Source organism: Strigops habroptila, chromosome 8 (assembly GCF_004027225.2).
Source record: "Strigops habroptila isolate Jane chromosome 8, bStrHab1.2.pri, whole genome shotgun sequence".
In the NCBI taxonomy this organism is placed as follows: domain Eukaryota; kingdom Metazoa; phylum Chordata; class Aves; order Psittaciformes; family Psittacidae; genus Strigops; species Strigops habroptila.
Window position 1 is genome coordinate 6,901,403 of NC_044284.2, and position 21,258 is coordinate 6,922,660.

The 21,258-nt window shown below is 37.3% G+C and overlaps 1 protein-coding gene across 6 annotated transcripts in view; it reads left to right on the plus strand.

The window, feature by feature from the left end:
- The window catches only part of PER2 (period circadian regulator 2), a 47,438-nt gene that overhangs the window by 13,076 nt on the left and 13,104 nt on the right, over positions 1-21,258 (plus strand). For all 6 annotated transcript variants that reach the window (XM_030494285.1, XM_030494287.1, XM_030494284.1 and 3 more), the window contains 12 exons: positions 4,458-4,929; positions 5,493-5,561; positions 8,617-8,771; positions 9,273-9,394; positions 10,536-10,737; positions 12,524-12,575; positions 13,981-14,123; positions 14,456-14,534; positions 19,278-19,384; positions 19,996-20,149; positions 20,560-20,668; positions 21,114-21,245. In XM_030494285.1, the coding sequence (XP_030350145.1) occupies positions 4,556-4,929; positions 5,493-5,561; positions 8,617-8,771; positions 9,273-9,394; positions 10,536-10,737; positions 12,524-12,575; positions 13,981-14,123; positions 14,456-14,534; positions 19,278-19,384; positions 19,996-20,149; positions 20,560-20,668; positions 21,114-21,245 (1,698 nt within the window). In that variant the 5' untranslated portion in view covers positions 4,458-4,555. The remainder of the gene's footprint in view (positions 1-4,457; positions 4,930-5,492; positions 5,562-8,616; positions 8,772-9,272; positions 9,395-10,535; positions 10,738-12,523; positions 12,576-13,980; positions 14,124-14,455; positions 14,535-19,277; positions 19,385-19,995; positions 20,150-20,559; positions 20,669-21,113; positions 21,246-21,258) is intronic.

Genomic DNA, 21,258 nt, shown 5'->3' on the forward strand with positions numbered 1-21,258 from the left:
GCAGATGTTCCACTTAAGGTCTTCCTCTGCCTGAGAGTAGAGTCTAGCCAGATGCATCAGTTCTTAGCTAAAATTACAGGCATAGAGCATGGTGTAAGGTAATTGTAAGTCTGTTCTTATTTTTCCACAGTTATTCCAATCTCTTAGAAAATCTCTCCAAACTTATGGCATATATTAATATTGCTACTTTGGAGCTCTTGTTTTAGAAACAGTCCTTGTCCCTATTTCCCCCGAAGCTGTTGGAAGTCTCTCATACTGTTTTGCTTGTTCACTCCTATTTATTCTTCCTGTATCACTTACTTTGGTGTGTGCCTCTGGCACTGAAGCATTTGAGATTTTGAACCAGAAAATATTTTGTGCAAGAATGCCTTTCAGTGCCATTAATCTTCCAGTGCTGCCTAAGAACACCATTCTACTTCAAGGAGTCAAGTCAATTCTTCTGGAAAGATACCTTTAAAAAAGTCCAACCTGTATCTTCTCTGTTAACCAGGATACTCATTTTTGTTTCTGGCACCATTGTCCTCAGGCTCCAGGTAGTAGTCACTGTGACGTAGTTTTGTAGGAACTGCATAGACACTTAATGTGGGCAAAGCTGCAGAAGCTCCGTCATGTTACAAGTTGGAGACAAAAGTAAAGCAACTTAAATGTTTCCTGACACAAGTTTCTGCCAGGTATCAAGAGGAAGAAAATTCACATGGTATCTGCTATAGGCCAAAACCCATTTCTTTTCTGTTGGTGATTCACTTAATTTGAACTCATTGCTTACAATAAAAATAATTTTAAAACCTCTGAAATCTTGACTGTCATTGAATTATTCTACTCTTGCTCAAGGAGACACAGGAAACTCCTCTAAAGTTATTGGACAGCCTATATATATATATTTTGGGAACCATTCTCTTCCACCTGAAGAAGCGCTATTGAAGTTTCCTACAGATACCTGGCAGAAGCGAGCCTAGCTGTCAGGGAAAGAAGAGAGGAGACAAGACAATGGGTGATATTTGGAGGTGGAAAAAATTACTCATCAGTGGTTTAACAGCTCAGAATTCCAAACCGTAAGACTCTACATGCTAGTTAAGACACAATTTCATTGACTCTTAAACTTCCAAAGAAGTTCAGAAGCCCCGAAGAAAAGACTTGGGGGAAATAATTTTCCAAGGGAAGGTTATTCCAAAAAAATGCTTGGAGACAGCTCTTGAGCCTGAAAATACTATGGCATATGTAATATGCTTTGGCTTTGAAATTCAGAAGAGGTTTCTCACAGTTAAAGACTGAAATACAAAATGTTTGCATTCAGAGTAGTTAAGCTGTAGTACAGTCATTGCTCTTCCCATAAATACCACGATTTTCCTGATACAGGTGTTACTGTAATAAGGAGGGTGTTGAGGCAATGGAACAGGTTGCCCAAAGAAGAAGTGGTAAATGCTCCATCCCTGGCAGTGTTCAAGGTCAGGTTGGACAGAGCCTTGGGTGACATGGTCTAGGGTGAAGCATCCCTGCCCATGGCAGGGGGTTAGAACTAGATGATCTTGAGGTCCTTTCCAACCCAAACTACTCTATGAATATTGGACTAAATATCTTTAAGGAATTTAGGGCTACCCTAAAAGCCTGTGTTCTGGCAGTTCATGCTTATGGACCTGTCAATAGTGATTTATATAGTTTTCTTTAAGGGATTTAAGTATAGCAGCCTGAAGTTGGTTGCTTGGTTGGTTGGTTTGGGGTGTTTTTTGAAGAGTGCTTCCCTCCTCTCCCCCCTCCAAAGAAATCTCTTAATGTGGTTTACTAGCAGCTGGTGGTGTTTCAATTAGGGAGTGCGCTTTTTCTCTTGTATCTAAAGCTCTTCCTAAGTAGCATCTGGTCAGAAAAACAGGAGGAACCCCCTACCTTGGGTACAGAATGTAATATGAGTCATGTCTAGTTTCACTTTAATTCCTACATGTCAGACCTCCTTTTCAGGTGATGCTGTGGCTGTCTTTTTTTTTCCAAAAGATTAATTTTAATCACAGTGGGGTTGAGTAATTTTAGTGCACATCAGGTATTTATTTGAAGTGGACAAAATGCTGTAGGTGATCTTCAAGGTTACCTTTAACCTTCACAGAAAAGGTAAAAAGCCTTCATTGCTAGCTGAGTAGTTTGCTGGAGTACCTTTACTCACCAAATCCTCTATAGAACTTTACAACCTCTGAGTTGCCCTCTGAGGAATAATAGTACAGATGACGCATGAGAGGTGGCTGCTTGAGTGGGTTCCGTTATTTAACCAGATAGATGCTCATACTTCTGCAATACCTGAAATAGTAGTAAGAAAATTCTATGGGTGAGAATAACAGGTTTATTGCTCATTACCTTTATAGTAACAGGAGGTTTTTCTCTTGTGCTATCCACATAGGTATTTCCAGTGCCACCTTCTGTATTAACTCTCCTGGGCCCGTTGACATTTTCAGTCACTGTCAGACAAAATGAGTTGTGGTTAATCCTGCATTGTTAAGCACAGGCTGTGATACTGCAGGTAGTAGCATGGGTACCACTAACGAGTCAGGCTCACGAGGAGCATGTGTGGCCAGAGGGTACTCTACACAAGGGCAGAACCTTATTAAAATGTCTAGCTAAGTAAGGCAAGTGAAAGTGTGAGCTTCATCTACCAGAGAGATTAAATCAGAGATGAACTGTCTAATCTAGTTAATCATTGGTCACCAGAGTATGTGCCATTCTAAAATAATACTGGAGTTTCATCTAAGAGTAAATACTCTTTTATTGCATGTTCTAGTTATGTAATTTTTAGAACAGAAGAGGCTTAGTCCAGAAAAAAAACTACTAAAGTGTAATTTGCTGCCTGCATGCCACTGTTCAATGCAACCGTGCAACAGGATGTCTAGTCTGCATTAGAGTTCCTGAAGCGAATACATGCAGAAGCGAAATGTCAGTATATTTTACTCTGCACAAAAGAGGTTTTATTACCTAAATGAAGTACTAGTGAATAATCTTGCAAAGGAGAAAAAAAGTATTTATTTATATTTGTATACCATTACGGGTAGCTTAAATGAATATCCTCACACGACACTTCCTCTTTCAAATGACGACAGATATCTTGCATATTACTTTGGCCAAACAAGGAGACGAGTAGTGTTTTCTTCTGAAAAACTCAAAATAAATGTAAAATGTCTGGAAAAACAGCAATTAGGAGGGGAAGAAAAGAGTTTCAATGTTTTTCTTGGGGAGGGCAGTTGAATCGTAGTGTGTTTTAAATGAATATTAAGTTAATGTTTTCTGTTACAGGCTTCCTAATAAATGAACATATAGATGTGTGTGTTTAGAAGGGAGCTGCTGCAGTTAGTATTAGCATAACTTAGTTGCAGATTTCTTCATTGACTTTGTTATTCCAGTCAGGTTTATTAGTCAACAATTGTAATATTGGATATTTTAAGGGAACAAAGAGGAAGGAACAAACATGGTTCTGTTTTAAACACAACCCTTTTTTTCCCGATGCTGAATTACATTGTTGAGAGAATATTGGTTCATGGGTTTGCAGTATGGTCGTCTCTGTGGGTTGCTGACATAGATGAGGAAATGAGTCAGATTAAATATCTTTATTTTATTCATAAAGTTGAACTGCTTTCTAGTACTTTTTTGGCTCTTCAGTATTAGTCTGTTCCTAATTCATTTCAGTATACAATCTGGTTTTGAGCCTGGTGCATTAGAATTGGCTTTAAAAGCATGGATTTTTGTTTGTTTAGTTTTAAGCTTACTCTTCTAAACAATGCAGAGGGTTTTTTATTATATACATCCTGCTCCCGCCAAGTGGTAGTAGTCAGTAGATCAAGTTCTCAGCCTTCTTTGTAGGATTTATATTGTTGATAAATAGGTGGGTTTGCTTACTTAGTTTCCCTGGCTAGTCTACCTACCTACGAGGCTCTTGTGCAAAGACATACCTGAAGAATTGGTCAAAATGGCAGAACTGATCCTAAAAGAAAAAAACAAGGCTATGAAATAAAAAAACAAAAAAACCCCAAAAAAACCCCCAAAACCAACCAACCTCCAAACCAAGTAAGCAATCCTCTGGTGTCTGAATAGAATCTTTTTGTTTATCAGTGTAAACTCGGAACGAAGGGAGTGGTTTCACTAGCAATAATAATAGTTATTGGCCAAATCCAGGCAGTAAAATTATCCAGTATTAAGTAGGAGAATAGAAAACAAGTGAATATTTAAACTTTTAAGGAGTATTTCGTGCTTGTTCCACTTCTTCTTTTTGGATGGGCTTTTACTGAAAAAATAAATACCTTTTCTACAATAAAACATCATTAGGATTGCAGTTGTGTTTAGCTTAAACTTTTCACTATGCAAATGCTGAATATACTAACCATGAATATCATGTACCACTTTTGATTTCATTAGTCAGTGAGAATTCCAGTTTGTCAGCAAACAAAGAAAATGTTGGGTTTTTTTTTGCTTCCCTTCCTCCTCAGATTTGTGGGTCGCTTCCAAACACCATTGGTACAGAGAGAAAATTCTGAGTATGGCTTGATCTGCTCTTGTGCTTGGCAGTGTTTCTAATGAGTGTCCCATGGACTCTATCAAGTTCAGGGGGTTCTACTCTAGCACTGAGGAGCAGAACCCTGAGCAGCAACCTGGTATCAGTGAAAACGTTTCTTCGTCATTCTCTTTAAAAGAGCAGCAGAAAATGAGTGATTATTCCGGACTTGCAAATAACCATAGCCAGATGATTGCTGAAGATTCAGAAATTCAGGCAAAGCCTGAGCACTCTCATGAAGTTCTTCAGGAAGATATTGAAATGAGCAGTGGATCCAGTGGAAATGACTTCAGTGGAAATGACACAAATGAAAACTACTCGAGCGGGCATGATTCTCATGGCCATGAATCTGATGAAAATGGGAAAGATTCAGCAATGCTTATGGAATCTTCAGACTGTCATAAAAGGTAGTAGCTAATATTAAATAAATTTCACTTTTATTTTTGTCACTGAAGACTTTTTTTTATTTTAATCCAATTTCTGAATAGTAACTACAGTATAAAGTGTATCTTCAGACTGAAGCTGAGTGGTTTAGTTAACTTATGCTCTTGAATGATATAAATTGTGTAATGTGTTATAATTTATAAAGATAAGGGGTCTAGTGTTGGGGCCCAGATTAATTTGAATTTTTTCATCATTGTGTGCTGAATTGGTCGTATTTATAGATTGTCTTGAAAATTTCTAGAGTTGCATATCAAAAAGTGTCAGTCTGTTCTTACTTATAAAGATGCAACTGTGCTATTTTCATCTTCAAAATAGCTTAGCGTGCAGAGCAAAGCTACAGTAAGAACAACCTTCTTAGACAAATGTAAACCATCTATAGTTTTCAGTTGTTGCACTAAGCAGAAGTTTTTAATGTGTTTTTTTTATTCTAGGTAGTCATTAATACAGGAAAATGTAAAGCTATAATGAACTAAAAGTTCATAGTTAGGTTTACTAATACTAATCTTTCTTTCTTTCCTTACTCTAGTTCAAGCTCAAATGCATTTAGTCTGATGATTGCAAACTCTGAACACAATCAGTCTAGCAGTGGATGCAGGTAAATTAATGTGCATGTGCTTTTCAGTAATTTGCATGTATGCAATGCTAAATGCTGAAAACAAAATAGTGTTGTGTTTTGGTTTTTTGTCTTGGTTGAACCTGGAGGAGTACCAAGAAATCCTGTCCTATCCTTGATTCTCTTCCTGTCCATAATCAGTAGCATGTCCTATTAACCACTTGGTTGAATCAGAGCTTTTTGTTGCTGTTCCAGGCAAGTTGTGCACCTTTCAAGTCATCTTATTTTGTTTTGATTTGGTAGCTTAACTCTGAAATTTTATTTTTATGGTTCACTTTGAATATTGCTTCAACTCTAGTGGGTGTTTTTGAAGCTTTTCTTTAAATTTTCTGCTAATCAGGATTCAGTCTGAAGCCCTTGCCTGGGGACAGTCTAGGAGTGTTTCAACATCAGAATTCATCCAGTGAGTTGGATGTGTTCTGATGTCCAGAAGCCATATCACCTGCCTTTCCTGTGTTCCATTCACCAGGATTCAAGCCTCAAGTCTGTAAGGACAAACCAACATCACCTACAGGAATCCCTCTGTACGAACTCTGCTTCTGACCCTGATAGCCTTGACAAACCTCGTGGCATTGAAAGCTCAAATCTGAACATTTCAGAGTGCCCTACTGTACTTGTTGGGCTTTTTAAGTCAGCTCCTGATCAGGAGACCAAAACCTCATCCTGAGTAGGCCAAGGATATCTAGCTGTTGATAGCGTAGTGATGTTAAGACTCCTATCTACATGTGCCTACCTGAAAGTGTTTCTATCTGGTGCAGTTCCTGGAGAACTGGTAAATTGAAATTACCCCTTTGCACCATTCGGTGCTTCATGAACTTCGTTTCTGTGTCTGCCCTGGAGACACCTGGAGATCTTGTTCCATGCTGTGTTTTCAATTGGAAATTATTTTCTAGAGTTCATGCTGCTTAGTATGAAAAACGGTGTGAACCACAGACATTTCGTAATCTTCCTTTGCCATTGATTCCAGTTTCTTCATGGCAAGATTTTGGGGGGGTTACTTATTAGTTTTTCTGATGCCTTATTATTTTAAATTTCATTAATAGCTTTCTGCTCAGAAATAAATAATGCTCTAGATGGTGCAGTGTTTTCCCCAGCTGTCAGGCACAGTGTTACAGGATTACAGAGCAGAATCTGATCATCTTTTGGGAATGGGAGACTGAGGATATCTAGAGAATGATCTTTAAAGAGGAGACTAAAATAGGCTGAAGGCTGATAAGCTTTAGGTTTAGTCTTTAATTCAAAGACTTTGGATTAGATACTGGCACCAACCAACTACTTAAACTAATATCTGTAGGTACTTCTCCAGTTCACTGTCCACATAAAGATAGGAACTTCCCATTTTGCTTTACAGAACTTGCTTATTCTGTCCTCTGCAAGTCTTGCCTTCCCTCTGGTTGGCTGCTGTGCCTGACACTACTGATCTTTGATAAAACATTTTTGAGTTGTTATTTTCCAAGGAGGGCTGTCCTCTCTATTTGCTGCTGCTGTAGGCTAATTTGCAAAGGTTTCTTTTTTTATAAAAAACAGTCTGACCACACTCATGAAGCATACTCGGAGAGCACAAAAAGTTCAGTGATTTCATCGTCTTTTCCCTCTCACCTCTTCTCTACTGCCAGCATAGAGGGTTCTATTAACAAGGACCTGTTTGATTGCATCAGTCCAAACTGTCAAGCCACATTGTAGATGTGATGTTAATATACAACACGAACACAATGTTTCCCCAAGGGAGTACTGTACTCTTTTGTCTTATCCTTTACTATTACTTGCCAGTACAAAATGACCCCTGCTTAAATGAATGCTAGGTTTCTCATAGTACGTTGCGATGTAAGCAAAAACAATGTGTATTCTCTAGTACCAGCCAGCTCTCCAAGCTCTTTGTCACTCTCCAAGTATTTTTTAGTCAGATGATTGATGTACCTGAAGAACTTAATCAAACTTTCCAGAAAAGTGTTCAAAAATCCTCTTGAAAATTACCTTGGAGCTGAAGCCACTTTGAGCACTCGCAGTGCAGTTGCCAAGACTATTGTTTCCACAGGGTTTCTTAGAGTAACTTCTTAAATGCTACCGGCCATGATAATCAGGTGGTAAGAAAGACCGACCTTTTGATGGCAAAGAATTTATTTTCACAAGGGTTTAAGAAAAGCTCTAGAATCCTCCTGATAATTGTGACTGATTAGCTTTTAAAATGGATTAAAATGAGAACATCAAAGGGATTTTTTTTCCTTTTAACTGCTTCCTATCCACCTGCCATCTTTGTCATCCTCCCTCTACCTTCCCTTAGCTCCTTTTCTCTTCCTTTTTGATTTTGTCAGCATCTCTTAATAATGGAGAGAGAGATCAGGATATGAAGGAAGGTGGAAATTTTCTGATATTGGAACTGATAATCTCTGTAGTTTGGCCTTCTGCACTGAGACAGCACTTCCAAACATGCACCTGAGAAATGTGAATGCAATTTCTATCTCCAGGCTCCTGATTCTTTGCCCTGTATATTTTAGTCAGGTTTCTTTATCTTTTTTAATGTATTGCCATGCTTAACTGGGATACATTGTTCCAAGGATTTCTCCATTTGTTTTGTTAACTTGATGTTCTCCCACTGCCCTTCCCTTTTCAGTGACCTTTCTTATGAGAACCTGCTTGAACAGGAGGTGAAGACTTGAACAGACCTCCTGCTTCTCTCCTTTGAAGCCCATGAACATTTCTATCAGTTTGAGTTTGAAATGAAATAAGGGAAATATCACTAAAAAAAGAAAATTAAGAAAAATTAAATTACCTGTGTTTGGGTGTATGTACTGTTGCACATACAGAGTACCTTTTACCATAAGACTTCAGATGGTGGTAAATCTTCCATTTTAAATTAATCTAGCTAATTTAAGAGTTATTTTAAGTCTGAATTTTAAAACAAGCTACTGGAAAATTTAATGTGACTATCTACAAATCTAGGTATATGACAAGTATCAGCATATTATGGGCTTCTGTGAGGATGGTGTGTCTCTTCAAGCATTCAAATGACATTTTATTCTTTTCTTTAATTTTACAGTAGTGAGCAGTCCACTAAAGCCAAAACACAAAAGGAATTGCTGAAAACATTACAGGAGCTGAAAGCTCACCTTCCTTCTGAAAAGAGAATTAAAGGCAAATCTAGTGTCCTAACGACATTGAAATACGCCCTTAAAAGCATTAAACAAGTTAAAGGTAATCAAGTATGATACTTCATAGATAATACCGACCTGGATAAAACTAAATATTTAAAATAGGAATTTAAATATGGTTGTCTGTAAAGCTAAGTTTATTACGTTTGAAAACCTCTTTACACAGATGTTTTCCTGGTGTTCCCATTTGTTGGCTCTGTTAGCTTGCATTCCTTTGGGAGTTAAAGCAGCTCTCTAGATGCTTGGTATTTTGCTCAGTTTAGAAAAATAATTTGAAAACAACTTATAAGTTCATATTATTTGAACTTTCACAGACCGAAATATATGATCATGCACATATGGGTATAATAGCATGGGTAAGTTTATTTGGATTACTGATGAGAAAGCTCTACTAAGGCAAAACTTATTTGGAGTAGTACCTAGATTTCCCAACTGTTTTGGCTTATGCCAAAAAAAAGATTCTGGGGCTGTAACACTTCCAGACTGGATGTTTATTGATGAGATTTTAAATTCTGAATACAAGTTGTTCAATGTTCTCATGTAGCCAATGAGGAGTATTATCAACTGTTGATGATTAATGAATCCCAGCCTGCTGGACTCAATGTGTCATCCTACACGGTGGAAGAAGTTGAGACCATAACCTCAGAATACATCATGAAAAATGCAGTGAGTATGGCGACACAAGTCTATAGTGTGTACTGAATATGTTTGCTAGAACTGGAATTCTGAGGCATGTCATCTTTTTACAAGGTAAAAGTTGGTAGCTAGGCCAATGGGCTGAAGAAGGTAGCTTTTGCCTTCCAGAAACTTTGAGCCTTTGCAAACTTTGCCAATAGCACCTTGATCTGTGCTTTTTGTGCTGTCTGTGCTGTGACGATCAACATAGTTTTTAGCAGGAAGATGATAGTCTGAATGGTTTTTTAGTAATTATTATCTATTTTCCGTTTGCCATTGTTTCAGGGAAGCTTCTGCCTTTATGTATGAAATTCTGAAATAGATAAAGTAATGGCATGATGGGGGATGTTCCCTAGCTTTAAATAGGTGGGTTTTGTTGTATCTATGAATAGTAAAGGTTGCCCACAAGGTAAAATAAATAGGAAGTCTGAAGCGCGACTGCAAACTTGAGCCAAGTTATCATTGCTCAATTGATCTAAAGCATCTGAGATGTGAAACCGGTGTCCTGATGACAGCTCTCGAGTTTGTATATAGTGTTAGCGGATAGAGCACTAACGGTTATGACGCAGGAAGCTCTTCTTGTGTCGAGAAGAGAAACGATGTGAAACGATTCAAGTGGAGTGTGTGTGTGGTTGTGTGGGACTTTGTCTTGTTTTGTTTTTCCACCCACCTGTCTACTCATTATTTTATCGAGTGGCTTAGAGCACTTTTTTTCATTTTGCAGAGATGGACAATCAGAAACAGCCTTTCACAAAACAGTTGAATTTCATAAATGTAAAAAATATGCTTGTGACGTGCACAAGAGGAATGTGCCAGTTTATAGCTGGAGACTGTTTAATTCTTAATTTGTAAATTCATTCTACATCATAACACTTCAGGCAGTAATATTTGGGGTTTGTAACCCATTATGATGCTAGTGAAATATTGCCTAGTTCAAAAAGCATACGGTCTGTGTCTACTTCATAAGCAGATCAATTTTATTGTTCCCTAAACAGATGTGGTTTAACACTATTTCCTTAATATTAATTTTGAACTTATTGATGCTTTTTTATCTGAAGTGTTTTTCTAAGAAATACATACTCAATCGACAAATATTTTAAACTGTCTAATTTGATATATTTTTGTGGTTTAGGATATGTTTGCTGTAGCTGTTTCTTTGATTACTGGGAAAATTTTGTACATCTCGGATCAAGCTGCTTCTATTCTCCGCTGTAAGAGGGGTTATTTTAAAAATGCCAAATTTGTGGAATTCTTGGCGCCTCAGGATGTCAGCGTGTTCTATACTTCTACTACCCCATACAGATTGCCATCGTGGAATATTTGCAATAGAGCTGGTGAGTGGTCTCAACAGCAGATATTTCTCTGATCACCTTTGTCGTGCAAATGCCAATACTTGAACAGATTTATAATCACAGAATCACAGAACGATTTGGGTTGGAAAGGACCTTAAGATCATCCAGTTCCAACCCCCTGCCATGGGCAGGGATGCTTCACCCTAGACCATGTTGCCCAAGGCTCTGTCCAACCTGGCCTTGGACACTGATAGGGATGGAGCATTTACCACTTCTTTGGGCAACCTGTTCCAGGGCCTCACTGGAAGGGAAGTGCCTCACTCCCAGGGAAGAACTTCTTCCTTATATCTAACCTGAACTTCCCCTGTTTAAAGTTTAATTTTCCCTTGTCCTATTGCTACAGTCCCTGCATCCTTCTCCATCACTTTTTCAGGGTGTAACACAGATGCTTTATGAGAACATCTCTGAGCAATACTAAGTGCATAACACACTTTTATAAATCAGCAAGGCAGGTCTGTTGTCTAAAAGTCATCTGAACGTCATTGTTTATTGGTTCTCATGCTCCTTTCATCCAAACGATGAATAAAAACAAAGTAGGTGTTCATGCTGGATAGTGGGTTTGCTTTCTAATTAGCAATCAAATGATCACAGGTTTTCTTTAAAATTCTTTTCTTCAAATACAGGGGGTATAATACTCTGCCTCCTTCCTTTTAAAATGGTTGTGATCTGAATATTGGACATCTTGATTGCAGTGTACAAAGGTGTTCTTCAGCTACCATCGCTGTGCATTTACAGACTGTAGTAATTTCTCTATTATTTTAGCCTTAGAAAAATGCTAATGGTAAAGGGTCAGATGTCTTACGGCACTAGATGTGGGAGGATTGTTTTACTAGTATAGCTACAGCTGTTAAGAGTTGAGAAATAGCTGCCAGCTATTTTAACCAAACACTTGAAAATAAAGGTCTGCTCTAAATATTTGAAATTCCAATCCATTTTATACTATGTCCATTAGGTGAAGTCAGAGTGTGAAGCATATTTAATCAGAAAAAGCAGTTAGCAATAAGTATAAACTAAGTAATACGTACATAAAGCAGGTTGAAAGGGACCCTGTGGCTCAGGGTCAATGGTGTATTCTGGCCATGAGATCCTAATTACAGATAGTATTCAGTTATGCAAATTCTTTTTTAAACGTTTTCTGTAGTTGTATTATATTTTTGTATAGCTTCAAATTTCAAAACTGTAGTAGGTGGAATTGTGCACACTGTCCCATGTGTCAGCTGCCATAAAATATAATACTGAAAGTATTCCACACTAAGGCCAGAGCTTGCCTTGAAAAATCAGTCTGTGCCTACTCTGGAAAAGGAGGGTAATAGGCTTAAAAGGTGAGAGGAAGCCTCTGTGAAAAATATTTTAACTGGGAGCTAGCGAGTGGTAAGGGGATTTGATGATCTCTCTGTCTTGGTGCCTTTTTAGGAAACTGGTCAAATTTGGATGTCCCAGATAATCACGCATTTTTGGTCAGCGCTATAAAGTACAGTGAAAAAGCTGATAAGAGTGAACAGCTGAATCTGGAGAACTGTTTAGATATTAAGCCTTTTGCCAAAAATATAAGCAGGCAGCTGTGATTAACAAACCAGCCTCAATCTGAATGGTATTTTGACTTAGTTGCTTACAAAGTACAGTATTTAGCAGATAGATACAGAGACTTCAGGGAACATAAACTTTTTGAAGAATTCAGTCTGTATCACTTAAGGAAAAATTCTTGGTTTAAATATCATAACCTCATAGTAATTTCTAACTTGCTATGAAATATGTTTATTATTTCTAGAGTCTTCCACCCAGGATTGCATGGAAGAGAAATCTTTTTTCTGTCGCATCAGGTAAGATGACAATATTATAAAGCTTAGTGTTATGTTATGAAACTGTGCATTACAAGAGTATTTGGCTTTTGTAGGAATTGTATTTTATGTAAGTTTCTTAAATTTCCATAATGTAAACATAAGGCAAAACATACATATGTCCTCTAGTTGATTAACTCCTCAAAGCTACAGGGAAAACTGCAACATGATTTCAGGAAGTTGGGTTTTAGAAGTTAATCAGTATGAATATTGATGTTAGCACTATAAAGAAAGCTGATAGGATATCTCATACTGCTGTGGGAACTCTTCAGTTGATGTTAATAGAGCTGTTCTGCTACAGAGGCTCTTTCATTCTAGACAACCAATGTCTAATCTTAAATTTATCTCAGGTGTCCTGTAGAGAAAGATAGATGAGAGTAACTTGTTTCTCTTGCAGTTACTAGATGGTACAGTTACTAGATGATAAAGTTACTTTGGGTTTGCTTTTCTTCCTTCCTCTCCTGTCCTCACTACCCTTTAGTTGCTTTTATTTAGAAAATGCTGGCAACTTCCTCTGTGTTCATATTTTTGTGCAATTGCATTTCTTGCTGCTTGTTGCCTCTCTAGTAGTATTTCCAAAAACAAAAAAAAAATGTGGATTCGTTTCCAAAACCAAAAACTGTGGATTCAATTACTTAATTACTTCTGGTAAAGTAAATAAGTAAATAAGTGCTTATCATTAAGGTGTGAGTAAACTTTAAACAAATTAAGAGATAATGCACCACTCCAGAGCATTGGATTTGATGTACTATAGAAGTACTGCTGGTGTTTTTTTGCAGACTTTATTCTTTGTCCAACTAACATGGGTTCCAGAAGCTTTGGTTTTATAAAGTTCTACTGTTATAAACTTGTCACTGTGTAAATGGTTCTAATTTTCATTATTATGCTTTGGATTCTTAAGTAAACAACTGTTGTTATGAGTAAGAATTTTTGAGTCTTCATTCTTTTGAAGTTGGGATAAATATTGAATAAAAGGTCTTTAAGTTAACCGAGGGGATATAGCAGTCTTCATAAAATACAGCTACAAATTCATCCCTCTGAAGGGTATAATGTCACAGATTTAGGATTATTGGATCAACAAAATAAGTCTATCAGAGGAGGTGGGTTTTTATTTTTCCATCAAATTTCCATTTAAAACAGTATTGATCTTTTTCTTTCAGGTAGTAGAGAGGACAATGTATACTTTATGGCAGTTGGTATGCAAAGGATGCCATCAGAGTTAGCTTCTCTTTTACCAGAAAAATAAGTTCGGAAGTTAAGAGCTTGCGTGCTGTTTTAGGAGCTATCGTACAGTCCTTGTGTCACGAGGGAATTACAATAGATAAAATAAAACTTTGTTTAGCATAACATGAATCTGTTGAAATAACTAACTCTGTTTAATTATTAGTGCAGGAAAGGAGCGTGAGAATGAGATATGCTATCACCCATTTCGGATGACTCCTTACCTTATCAAAGTGCAAGATCCAGAAATAGCAGAGGAGCAGCTTTGCTGTGTATTGCTTGCAGAAAAAGTACATTCTGGTTATGAAGGTAATCCTTTGAATGCACAAAGACTAGTTTGGTTTCCTGATAGTAAGAATTGTTCTGTGTTCTGCTACAGGAATTTCTACAACTGAGTTTCAGCCTAAGCAAGCCAACTGTATGAGTTATTCTCAGTGATCTCAAGTGTTATTAAAGTGAAAGATAATTGGTTCTGTTCTGTGCCCTAGCTGAGAGGTGGTGAGCTAGCAAGCTGCTTTCCTATATGCTTTTACACTGACTTGTGTACTTTATTCAGTATTTAATAGAAATATGTAGCTTGAAGTATTTTATGCATGAAAAAACAAACCCTACTTGTTAATCTGCTTTTATTTTTCTTTCAGCACCCAGAATTCCTCCTGACAAAAGAATTTTTACAACTACACACACCCCGACCTGTTTGTTCCAGGATGTAGATGAAAGGTAACTTAAAAAAATACTCTTTTTCCATTTACCAATAAGCAGGTTATCCAGCATCTTTACAGGTATTTTTAGAATTTAATTTAGATGTGTGTGTGAGGTTAAAAAATTGTTACTACTGAAGAGTTCTTAACCCAGAGAAGTAGATCTTAGATTTTCACTAAGCATGAAACACATTACTCTGTGGTATTTAAGTGGAAGACTGTTTGCCAGCTAACAACTTGTTCCATTGTCCTTCCATCTGGGACATAAATTCAATGCATGAAACCCATGGTCAGGAAAGTTCTCATGCTAACAATCATTACCTGTATGACACTTCTAGTTTGTTCTTTTTAAAGTTTGATCCAAATAATAATGATAAACAATATTCTGCTGTCACTTTCTGCTGCCCCAGATACAACCAGAGGTGTCTTTCAATTGAAATATCAGGTCTGAAATAAAAGTTTTATATAAAAAAAAAAACAAACGTATTCTGTGTTCTCAGTTCAGACGACAGTTTCCATAGTTCTTGCTGTTGTCTGTATGCAAAAGCTGCTCAGATTCTGCTGGCTGAAGCAGATTGCTTTGACAATCAGGGTTGCTGATTAGGGTAAGTATTCGCATTTTGGAGTAGAACCAAATATGCTGCCTGTGATCGTAAGACATACAGAGAGGCTCAGGAACTAAGGTGTAAAGCAAGCTTTCCTTTAGTCTTCTGGATTGCTTTTGGCTGGAGCCTTTCAAAGGATGTCTAGGTGACAGAAATGAGGTTTATGAAAAGGACAGAGGATACTCCTGAGTTAGGAATCTACTTGTCTGAGGAGACAATCTCAATAAGATTTTAAGGACAGGGGTGTACTTGGAATATTGCAGTGTTTGAACACTTGATAAGAATTCACTTGTTCCCAAGTTGAAAACACAGGCTACCTCTTCCCTTTCTTTATCTTCCTTTTCCCTTTGTTTCTCTTACTCTTCCCTTGTTTTACTTGAGATTTAGTTCATGATCATTTCTATTGTGCTGTATGTGGGATTTTATTTTGATTTTTCTTCTCCTTAGTGAAAACTAAGTTGACTGCAATAGTAGCATCTGACTTCTGAGGTTTCCCTACTCTGCTTGTTTTTAAGCATTCTAAGAATGCTAACATTTTCTTTGTAGGTCTAGATGGGAAGGATGCCTGTAGACAGAGTAGCGGTAGAATGGACAGTTTGGGATTTCTGTGGTATCTTATGGGGGAGAATCTTCTTGTTACTGAAGAAATATGCTGTTCTTGGCAAAATCTGTAGCTGCGCAAAAGAGAGAGGTTGGAGAAAGGAGGTTATTTGAAAGTTTGGCTAAGCTGCAGTCAATGAGATAAAAAAGATTACTCTGACTTCTGAGACAATTTATCTGCAGGGAGGTCAGGCACATCAGTATTACTGCAGCGGGCATGGTTTTTATTAAACAAGAATTGGAAAAGGTAGCTATTTTTGTCTTCTATAGTAATCTCCAATGGCTGATCAGTGAGGATAAGTTTGGACTTTAAGGTACAGCTATTTTTGGCTAACGTGCCCGGACGTTATGGCTTAGTGTGAACAGTTCCTGCAGTATAGAAGCCAATGCAATGCTGACGAACTGTTTTTCCATTGGGTGATTTATACAGTCTCTCTAAACAGCTTAAGTTGACAAAAGAACTACTTAGTCCAGTATAATTTTGTTCTCTTCACATTCTTTTCTCTCTGCCTCATTCCCACACATGCTCCAAGCCAATTGCGACTTTGCAGGGTGGATGTCTATTTTCAAATGGGCTAATGGCACAATGTAAAGCTTCCCTTCCTCCACGCACCCCCAGCTCATTTATTTCCAGTACTCAACAGAAGTGGCAAGATAACTCAATGGAGAGCTTTGCCCTTATACTTGGGCTTCAGTGGAGCAAACACAGTAAATCCCTTCTTGATGGCTACTATGGAAGCTTCTTTCCTGTTAGTCTGGTCTTACCACCTATTTTTAAGTACCATTTTTGAACACTGACAGTGAGGGTCAATTACATATTGGTCTCATATTAGGACTTTGCTTCATTTATTTCTCTGTAGTTGATTTTGCTCTTAATTATTTAACTCCTGAGAGCATTGGCAGCCAGATAAATGTTTACTAAGATATGCATATGCAGTTTAGTGTTCATGAGCTCTCCAGGGTTATGTGGAATACACAAAACAATAGATTTTTAAAGAAAGCAGATTTTAATATTTAAAAATATGACTGAACACCTGCTGGTGCATGAGATTTGTTCATAATATAACACTGAAACTGTTGCCTGAGTTGCATAAAATAAAGTTAATTCTGTAATGAGTATGTGCTCATGGGTTGGAAAAATGCTTATTTGTCCTAACTCTGCAAAACCATCTCTGCACAGAATATGTTACGCAAAAACAAATGTTTTCCTGAAATTAAACAGATCATTCCTATATATATTTGTCTTTTAAATGTCTTTGATACTTGATGTGTATAAGGAGTTCTATATAGTTCACAGTGGAGTGATCTTAGTAAGTTAATTTGAAGCAGTTTCCTGTTTAACCTGTGATAGGAATATGGGGAGTCTTTTTATTCATGTTGTTTTGACACTTTAAATATCATTTAAATGTACTATAAAACATAAACTAAACTTGTTGCATGTCCTCATCAGCAATTCTTATGCCATATGTGCATTTGCAGTCATAAATTGAGTTTATTACCTAAACTCTGAATTATTTTTAATTACTCATTATGAGGAAGCATAATGATGCTGAGATACTGCCTCTAGTAGATGATAAATTAACTATTCTCAAATACCACATTATACAACCACCAAAATGCTGGTTGGAAGGGACTGCTGGAGGTCTCTGTCCTGTTCTTTTGCTTGAAATGAAACTGTTGCCCAGTTCGAGGTTAGGTCAGCTGAGACCTTGACTCAATAACGCTTGGAAACCTCCGAGGATTACCCAATCTGTATGGGAAACTGTTCCTATGTTGCACTACTCACTTGGTTAAAAGACTTTTCCTAACATCCAGTATAAGCTTTCCAGGCTGGAGTCTGGGGCCATTGCCCATGGTTTTATTGTGTGCCACCACCAGGATAATTTAAATCCATCTTTGAAACTCTTCTTTCCAGTAGTTGTGGGAAGCTCCTGGATCATCCTTTAGTCTCCTCTTCACTGGGACAGGTGAACCCAGCTCAGTCTGTACTCATGGGTCTTATATTCTAGATCACTGACTCCTCCATTGATTTCTATATAAATTTTAAAATGTAGGGTGTTTTTTTTTCCCATAGAAGTGACTGAATTTGCACCATTCTTTATAATGAGGCTAATAGATATTAGTTTAAAATTTGATCCTCCTTAGGGTGTTCTGTTGCAAACAAATGCAGAGTTTGCCAGGCTTTCATAAAGCAAGTGGCAAAGAATAGGAACAGTGCTGAACAAAACCTTCTGTTTGCTTCTTACAAAGTTTGTTGGTGAAGTCCTAACTGAAGTCATTCAGAGTTGATTGGTATTTTAAACTCCTCTAGTGGCACAACTTTTCTTAAATGTTTTGAACTTGGCAGTATATTTAAATGACATATCATTTTGGCAATGTCAAATTCATGCCAGTTTCAGCTTTGTCAAGTTGTTATTTTAGGTGATCCACAAGCTTTTAAGAGTCATTATTTAACTAATTGCTTTAATAATAAGGCATTAGTTGTTATATCCTCATTTTCCCCCTGAATATCTCGGCCTCTTTGCTGGAAGGGTGTGTGTAATGTTTTGGGGAACTGATCTAGTGGGTTATTGCAAGTGCAACATGGAAGGCCTTTGTCTTGTAATGCTTCTGAGTTGCAACACAGCACAGCTGCAGTGCACCACAGACACAGGATCAGAGTTCTTCGTTCAAGGTATTAAGGTACCGGAGTGTCTTTCTGCTCCTGGGCCTTTGTCAGTGTATGGAACTGGGGGGAAAGTAGACAGTGTTTAGAGTTTACAAGATAACTTGTTGGCATCTAGCAACTTCTCAAACATTGCTGAGTAGTATTGACTTAATCCATAATCTTTGTTCCAAAGCATGTTTTTGGTGGTTAGCTTTCAGTGTAAGATGTTCTATAAAACAGCTGTTTTATGAACTTTCACTCTTTCTCCTTCATATGAATGATTTAAGTGATCAATGAAAATTATTTAATCACATAAATTACACCTTCACATCATTATAATGGATCATTGATAATATGCAGGAATACTTCTAATTCTCTATTTTAATTAATAAGTTTGCTTCCTTGCAGCTCCTTTATGAGTTGGACTCTTTGCCTGTGAGAAAGCTGACTTAGGACTCAAGAAAACTATCTTGTTGCTAGTTAAGCTATAACAGTCCTGTGATTCTTAGCCTTGGCTTGCAGCCCGTAGATTGGAGTACTGTTTACCTTCATGAGAGCTTTATGAGATTGAACTTTATTAATGCTCTTTTAAAATTGGGGTACTTATCCTCTAGAGCTAGGCAGAATAGGAAAGACTGAACTGCTATAGCGGACTTCTTGGTTTGGTCTGATCTCATTGTTTTGTAACGTCATGAAAAAAACCTCCCCCACAAACAAACTAAACCTCCCTTGTTCAAAGAGTACTACTGCTATTAAGTTGGCACTGCTATTTTACCAATTTAAACTGAAAATTATTCATTCCCTTTATAGGAAAAAGAGCAAAGAAAACTTAAAATGGAAACATCTTAAAGATTAGATATATATTTATTCCACTTGATTATTTATTTTTCTTTTGTTTTTCTTTCCCCAGAGCAGTACCTCTGTTGGGATACCTACCTCAGGACTTAATAGGCACGCCAGTCTTGGTGCATCTTCACCCAAATGACAGACCCTTAATGCTAGCAATTCACAAAAAAAGTATGTAATCCCTTACTGTGGCAGAATTTTTAGTCTAAACCTTATAAAATAATGACTGCAAAGACCTCAGCAAGTAGCAGATGAAAACTAATTGTTACTATGATTGTATTTTTGCAAGTAAACATGGAATTCTTTACAACTTCATGCTTAATGCAAATAGATGAAAATGAGAAACCACTCAATTTTGTTTGTTATGAAGCATATGTGTCTGCTGTAAACAAATTTACTGTAAATGGATATTTCATGAAGAAAATTTTCTTGAGAACGTAATGATAGAAGTTATCATGCTTTAAATTATAGTCTTATTTCATAGATTAGAAAATAAGAGCTGTTCTGGCAATGTTGATTAGTTAAACTTTGGAAATGTAAAGCTGTTTCTTCAGTCATCTTTTGCTTGTTGTGTTCTGAAGGTGATTTTCTTGACATAGCCCACTAAGTTTGAAGGCCTGCTTATTCTCATAGCCCAGCATTTCTATATGTATAGACCTATCTGGTATGTTTTCCTTCAGATATCATCTTCCTCCTTTGCAATTCATTGTAAATATCTGAATCGTTAAGTAGAACTGTGCAAATATTAAATCTGAAATTTCTTTTGGAATCCTTCATTACAGTTCTTCAGTATGGAGGACAGCCCTTTGACTATTCACCAATCAGGTTTTGCACTAGAAATGGAGACTATATAACCATGGACACAAGCTGGTCCAGTTTCATCAACCCTTGGAGTCGAAAAGTTTCATTTATTATTGGAAGACACAAAGTTAGGACGTAAGTCAACAAACTGCTGGGGCTTCAAGGTTTTTTAATCTTATTTTCCCTCCCTTTGGGTTTACATAGTGATCCTTAAGAGAGATGTAAGGGATTTTCGGAGAACGGGGTGGAATCACACATACAAGTTGCTTCCTTTTTAAGTTTGAGTTTGTGATACAGTAACCATTTTAAAAAGAAATTTGAAGTCCTTCAAACTCTGCCAATACTGTCAAGAGTTGCTTCAGAAGAGGAAAGTGATGCTCAAAGGGAGGAAGGGTATGTATTTTATCAGAATCAAAGGTTATAGATGCAATGGAATAAGCATCAGATTCTGTTTCTTATGTATACATGATAAATTGAAGTTGTGGTCTCTCTGTGATTGGAGTACTTGTGTTTGTAATGAGCTGGGATATGTTTGGTTTATGCAGGGGTCCCTTAAATGAAGATGTCTTTGCTGCTCCCAACTATACAGAGGATAGAATCCTTCATCCCAGTGTTCAGGAAATCACTGAGCAAATATATCGGCTGTTATTGCAGGTACAGCATGTGCTTTAATGTTACTGTTTTCATTTCCCTCTGAAGAAAGGGCATTTGTCTGTGTGACGTTTGTTTAGCTGTCTGCTACTGTACTGGAATTTCTGGCTAGAATCCTGGAAGTTACTTACACTCATGATTACCAGACAAGACTCACTAAGGTATGTTAAAGCTCCAGTTGGTATTTTAAGGGTTTCATGGAGCTATGGAGTCCTCAGAGCCACCACCACCCCTCTCCTCCCCCCCCAAAAAAAACCAACCCCAAAACAAACAAATACACAAGGGAAAAAAAAAAAACCCAACCAAAAAGACCCTCAAATCTAAAATAAATCATTTTATCCTCACATGGAATTACTGGTAACAATGTCAGTTTTGTGTCAAGGTGGTGTACTGAGATACGTGTGTGTGTCTATATATATATATATATATCTTTTGTTGTTGTTAACAGCCTGTACACAACAGTGGATCCAGTGGCTATGGAAGTCTAGGTAGCAACGGTTCACATGAGCACTTAATGAGTGTGGCATCCTCCAGTGACAGCACAGGAAATAATAATGAAGAGACTCATAAGGATAAACCAGTAGGTTTGGTTT